Here is a 6,889-nt window from a genome sequence, read left to right as displayed (position 1 = left end):
GTTTATTGCATATGGAAAATACATTGTCACCGTATACATGGTCACATCATATATCTTCTAGTGCCTCCAATTCATGTGGGACTGCAACATCTTTACAAATGATCTGATGCTCTCTTCTTTTACTTAGCTTCCGACCATCGAGCTTGAAGCAAAATTGATCTGGAGGATTCTGAATAGCTACTTCTAATTCCTTCCTAACATATTCGAGAGTCCAATTCTCTTCCACTTTCAATGTCAAAGATGGGTGACCCTGTCGAATCATAACTATATCTATCAAGCAAGAGTGGCTGCCATCTCTTGTATCTTGGTCCATGCTTTCCCAGTTGTTGTTGATCCATCGCCACCTTCTATAAGTAAATGACATGCACAGATGTTGCCTGGCAATATAGTATCTGATTCCAAAATATCATTAGGATAATTTTTCGAGTATAATCAAATAAGCGTTGTAACTGTTTCACAAAAATACATTTTAATGTTTTAACACTCACCGAAATGCAATGTCGGAGGTGTTCAATCGACATTCGATCAAATCATCTCCCTTTGATGATTTCACTCTCCAACCTTTGTCAAACAAATGATCAAGCCAGGCTTCATCTACACCTTTGCACACAAAAGTTGTTCTAGTTTTTCTCAATTGTTTACAATCAAAAAATAAATGAACAAAGCATGCAATTGGAACAAACAAACTTAAGTGCACATTTCTTGCACCAATGCTAGGCTTCATAGCACATTTAATATCATTAAACATTTTGGTCCTGTATGACTCTATCACTTCTGTGTCAAGCAATGGCCACTCCGGACTATCAAGTGCGGGCAACGGAATACGTTCCAACTTTCCATGTCGACTCGATTGAGTGGGCAAGGTATAAAATGAGTCATAGAAATATGTTCTACTTCTTGCGAGATCACTTGGTGCACGACCTTCATATTGAAGTTCCCCCACCTCACCATGTACGACATTCAAGAACCCCGTCAAGCATTGTGCAGGCTCCCACTCCTGAAGATTGGATGGGTACAAATCTGTGCAAGGCAGAAAAATGTATATCAATCACCTTATTTGTAACATTGAAATACAAAACACAAGCACTTACAATGTGGTCTGTGTCTTGGAAGTCCTTCCAATGGTCCCACGTTGATCTCTTTTTGCATGAATACATGCTGGATCAACACTTCTTTGACAGTTTTCCCTCCTGGTGCCATCTTAAAGTCAAGGATCCTTCCTTTCCAATGTTTGGCCAAGTCTTCAGATGCCTTTCCCTTCACTCGGTAGTGGCCTTGTTTTCCTGGCTGCATAGTGACCCAAGAGTACTTCCTGTATACTTGGGGAATCCATTCTTCGTTCTCGTCTTTTATGTTATACAACACAACAGATGAGATACTGCTCCTTGCTCGTTTCAGTCCACTTTCGGGTGCCATGATAGATTAACAGACGTGTGAGAAAGAAGAAGTAGCAGAAAGTGGATGACTGGGCTAACCGCTTTTGTGGATCAAGGAGGGAGGATGAAATGAGGGACGGTGTGTTCTTTTGGGCGCCAAAGATGTTTCAAGATTCAAAAGTGGAACCAAGTTGAGGGAATAACCGGGAGAATGTGTATCTATCTATTCCAAGCATTCAAGCTTCATTAGTTCTAGGGGTGGTGGAAAGAATTTTTTAGTGCTCCACGTCTAACACAGAAATGTGGAAAACATTCTTTTATTGCGTTAGTTTCTGACAAAAAAACGGTTTTAAATATTTTAAGACAAGGTGATGGTTTTTTTTAATATTTCATGAAGATAAGAGTTTCTCCACGTTTTGGGTGGGTTTGTACAGAGGTCCCACCACCGGTGAATCTCGTTCGTAGATTACATGTCACTCAATCTATGTGTCTATTATTATATTATTGTTGAAACAGCCCTCTTTTGAGTCCAGAATTTTCCTAATGCTTAATAGATCACCTGTTCCATAGTTTTGCCAAGTAAATTGTCCTGGTAGTCCTATGTCAACAAGGTTGAGCTGTTCTTGCATTTTCTCCAAGCAAGTTTTTCCGCACCTGAGATAAGCTTCCCCAGTTTATTGAATCTATCTTCCTCTAGTTCTACCATATTCAGATCTCCTATCAGAATGACAGGTTCATCATACTCCTGCATGACTGAATTCCAGATACGAGCTCCTTGAGTCTGCGGACAGTTTGCATACATGCCTATCAGAAAAAAATCCTCAAGTTCAAACGCCACCCACTGGTCAAGAAGGTCGACTTGGATATCTCTGATCTGATTCTCCCAGGATCTAGGGTGCAACCCACAAGCTACCCCTCCAGAGCCTTGAGGGTGAGCGGTATAAATCCATATGAGATTTTTATCTATTGCATTCAGTCTTTGGATGAGATTATCTCCATTGATTTTAATTTCCGTCCGCACTACAACATCGACATCACCATGTTGTTTCAACCATGCCTTAACTTTTTTCCCTTTATTAGGGTCTGTAAGACCTTTGACATTCAAAGACAATATCTTCGTGGAGGGGGGGCTTGGTTTTGTTTCCTCTGTCTTCTATTCTTATTTGCATCTTTGGGGGAACCCTCCATTTGTACATGGTTTCTTTTGGGATCTATGGATATGTCCATGGCATTGTCTGAGGTAGAGGTTTGTCTTTGTTGCTGCTCCTTCGTTTTCTCTTGCATGGAGTCATCCTCTTCTTGACTTTGGGTATCTTCCAGTTTAGCCATCTCAGAGGGCAAACGGTCCAGATTGAGCTGATTAACTGGAGTTGAATCAATAAATTCCTCATCTGAGTCTGAAAGATCAGGTTTGTCCAGAAGGGAATAGAAGTTAGCTTTGGGATTTGATGAGTTGTTCTTCTTCTGTTTGAAGGTCTTTCGTTTAGGGGGTGGAATAAATCCATCGTTCCTACCCTTCCCTATCTGGGAGTCGCTACTACCAGAAGGGTTTTCAAAGGTGGACAGGTTACGAGTTGAAGTAGAGGCTGCGTTAGCTTGCACATCCTCCATAGCTGAGTCCTTTTGTAAGGCAAATCCGAGGTTGGACTGTTTTCCCTTCTGAACTACATTTCTTTGTGGAGCATTGCCCTTAGATGGAGCTTTTGAGGGACATTCTTTGATGACATGCCCTTTCATTCCACAATGGAAGCATGCATTCGGGAGATGCTTATAAAGAACTTTTTGCTCTATACTGAATTCTCCACAGTTGATAGAGATGGACTCCTTTAAGGGCTTGTCCAGGTCTATCTCAACCAGCACTCGAGGGTGCCAGGATGGGTTGATAAATGACTTCGGTCTATGACCAAGAACCCTTCCAAGGGAGCCTGCAATTTTGTCAGTCCATGGGTACATGTGGTAATGCAGATCCGGGAGCTCAATCCAAACCGGGCAAGTGGGGAGCTTAGGCCCACTTGCTGAGAACTCTTTTGTCCACCTGAAAAAGGAGAAGGGTGCGTTCCTGTACATCCATTGGCCTGATCCCAAAATTTTGAGAGCCATTGATCTATTTTTGAATAGGAAAAGGTAGTACCCTTTAGGTAGGATTTGGACAGCTTCAATTTCTATGTCCAATGGCCTCCACGTATCTTCCATCCATTTTTTAAGGTGCTCCACCGGAGGTCTAGGGCCGAATAGTAGGCCAATAAGAAATCTTCCTGAGTAGTCCGCTTCCACATCCCGAAGTAAATCTAGAGGGAGATCAACTTTTACAGTAGTGGAGCCTACGTTGGTGAGGTGATTGGTATCTTGCTCCATGATATCCTCAGGGAGTATTTGAGTTTCCTCGTGAACATTTGCTTCTCCTATCTGGCTGTTGAGGACGTGTATTTGGCGATGGGCTTCCTCTAGCTGGAGTCTCAGATTCATTTCAGTGTCATTCGTCCATGGCCCTTTATCTTTGGAGCTGAGCGAAGGCCACGACCCTATTCGTTTCCTTAAATGTTCTCTAGATGAGAAGGCTTGGACCAGCCCTGCTCTACTGAGCCTTCCATGTCTCTGAGAGTCAGAGTGGGTCTCGGCCCCGTCTGATCCTTGATCAACGACATATGGGACAAGGGAGCAGAAGCAAACGGCTTAGTTAACATATCTTCTTTTACAAATCTACCCTAGCCTTGCATATAAAGAACATATCTTCTTTTATTCAATAAAGAAGATACTCTATTGAAGGACGTTCATTTAAGAAATGAAGGAACATATCTTCTTTTATTCAATAAAGAAGATACTCTATTGAAGGATGTTCATTTAAGAAATGAAGGAACATATCTTCTTTTACAAATCTACCCTAGCCTTGCATCCTTTGGTCATAGCATGCATTGCATAAAGTTTCACACATAAGGTAGATTATAAAATTTATACATGGCCTTCACACAAGGATTCTTTTCTATGTATCTAGAAATCCCTTCCTAAAAATGGCTCATGATACTTCTTATTCTAAGGGTCTTTGGCTATAGAAGCAAACGATAGGGGGCCACCAATAGTGAGATTTAATATATCTATGCAAACTCACAAAATTTCATTGGGATAAATACCATTCTCACAAACAACGAGGGGGGATTTGGAATTGGAGCTTTGAAGCTCTGGTGATTTGCAGGGAGGGGGGTAATCTTATAGTGATTATCGTCTGTCGTCGTGGGGTGGTACCCTAATTTGTCTTTGAAGTTCAAAGCTCACAATAGTTGGTGAGAGACATCACTAAAGCTACAAGATGCCAGTGAAACAATTAGTGAATTGGTAAGGCTCACTATTACCGCGTAAGAGCAAGGAGTCCCGTACTAAAATACCACTCTCTCTCTCCTCTTACTGGTGAGGCTTTTAAAATACGAAAAGAGCGTGGAGAGAGAATGACTGAGTGGGTAAGGGAGAGAGGACAAAAGAGAGTGAAAGTATGTGCCCCGTATCACTCGACGCGGTCAAGCGAGGGATGGTTCCTTGGGTCTTCGCCATCTATTTCTCAAGTGAGACGGTCAAGGGAGCAGCGAAGCTTTCACCCTCTATTTCTCAAGATCTATTTAGGAGTTCTCTCTGTCTCTCTCTCCCCCTCTGTCCACAACCATGGCATCAAGCACCAGCTACGCGTCTGTAATTCGCAACCGCCGCAGGCCTGGTCCTCCCACACGAGAGCGGCTAATGTTGATTCTGAGCCCTTCAGCAAATGGATTGGAGGAGTTGCAGCGGCGAGCCAATGAGGCGCGCCAGACCAAGAGCCCCGAGGAGTTCATCCGATGGTTTCGTGCCCAGAGTGACGCCACCAAGCAGGAAATGGATGCCAAATTGGAGGAGTTAAACGAGGAGGTAAGGGTTCTTTCCCTGGTTCTGTTCGCCCTCTCTTTTTAAAGGGTAATCTTGCTCGCTTGCCCCCCTCCTTTTCGGCAAGAGTGTCCCTCGGAATTCTGGCTAAAGCTTCTCAACCTTGTTGCAGGTTGAGCGTTCGAAACCTAAACGGGAAGATTTTAAAACCCAGGAAGAGTATGAAGAGGCACTTGGTGTATGGATGGTGGGAGGTGAGGAGGCCATGAGGGCGGTCCGTTCATGGAAAGACTTCTTTGTGGACTTGGTGAATCAAATTAAGCGTTGGCTTCAGACTATTATGGACACCATTAAGAGCGCCATTAATAAGAATTCCGATGAGATGATTCAAGCGTTTATAGATTGGTTCTCAAAGGAGGCCGTGGAAGCGTGCAAGAAGAAGATCAGCGAGTTCTTTGAGAGCATTTGAGTCGTCAACATTCCTCACGAAACAATAAGGAGGGTGAGGTATAAAAGTTAAGGTGCTTGCTTAATAACAATATGGAGAGACTAATCTTCTTTGAATGTTCCATTATGATTCACGATTTTGGATTGAATATGTCATTATGATTCATGATGATGTGTGTATGTTTGAGAGAGATGTAAAGAGAGAGAGAATATGAAAAAAGATCACGAATACATTCCTGATCTAGGACTAATTGTTGTCACCTATACAACATATCCTAGAGACGCATAGATTTGTACCTAGAAGGAGATTCCCATTGCCACTCCACCCTTTAGGCTACACATCATAGAGCACCTTTCTAATTTATCTAATTTTTCTAGTTGTCCATGTCGTTTACATATTTTCTTTCATATAAAACTATTCAAACATTGCCTAGAAAAAGTCTATTTTATATAAATAAAAATGTGTTTTTCCTATATGCTTTTCAATATCCCTTCCTCTCACTCCCACATTTTCTTTCCCATTTTCCATTCTTATTCTCTTTCTCTTTTTCTTTCCTCAGTGCCATCCCTCTCTTTCTCTCTCTCTCACTCTCCCATGAAATATCTCTCTATGCCACAATGTTGGGTTCCATGAAATTTTTGACTATAATTTTGATAACTTTGTGGATTTTAAAGGGTCTTAGTTTGACTTGTCTATGTGGTTGTTACTAATCTGCATACATGATAATCTACTTGCACACATGGTCATTTATGTACACACAAAATGATCATTTGTGTGCCTCTAAGGGTTCACTCATAAATATGTAATTTTATCATAGAAGTTCAACAAAATGAATTTTTATAATCCTTAACCCATGTTTTACATGCAAAAAGGGTACCATTTAAAGAGGGTACTTACGTGTTGAATAGAGAAAGGGTGTGCTTTATTTATTAAAAAAATTATAAATAAGGGGTTTCTAAGATAGGCCTTGAATGCATATGATGATACACAGGGTTTACATATAGTAATCCCGCCCCCTTTCCCGATGGTGACCTATATTACATATGTGTGCAATATGGTGGTGACCTATGTGCAAACATAAAAATATAAGCAGAGGTCTTTTGAGCTTATGCCATGTCAAAACTAGAGGGTAGCTCACTCCTATGCCTTTAAATTTGGGCTCATGTGCATTCTTAGGGTCGTGTGCTTGATTGTACAAATATTGATCATCAATTTTGAT

At 41.5% G+C, this 6,889-nt stretch overlaps 1 protein-coding gene across 1 annotated transcript; it reads left to right on the top strand.

Moving 5' to 3' along the window:
- Nucleotides 1-4,946: 4,946 nt before the first annotated feature.
- LOC147617445 (uncharacterized) lies at nucleotides 4,947-5,756 on the top strand. The gene is made up of 2 exons (XM_086775408.1): nucleotides 4,947-5,267; nucleotides 5,395-5,756. The coding sequence occupies exons 1-2, from the start codon at nucleotides 5,028-5,030 to the stop codon at nucleotides 5,689-5,691; spliced, it is 537 nt and encodes a 178-aa protein (XP_086631534.1). The 5' UTR covers nucleotides 4,947-5,027; the 3' UTR covers nucleotides 5,692-5,756.
- Nucleotides 5,757-6,889: the final 1,133 nt, after the last annotated feature.

The sequence above is a fragment of the Cibotium barometz genome, chromosome 36, assembly GCF_041138505.1.
Source record: "Cibotium barometz isolate CiBa-2024 chromosome 36, ASM4113850v1, whole genome shotgun sequence".
NCBI classification, from domain to species: Eukaryota; Viridiplantae; Streptophyta; class Polypodiopsida; order Cyatheales; family Cibotiaceae; genus Cibotium; species Cibotium barometz.
The sequence above is the reverse complement of the archived record's forward strand: the minus strand, read 5'-3'. Positions and strand labels throughout refer to the sequence as shown.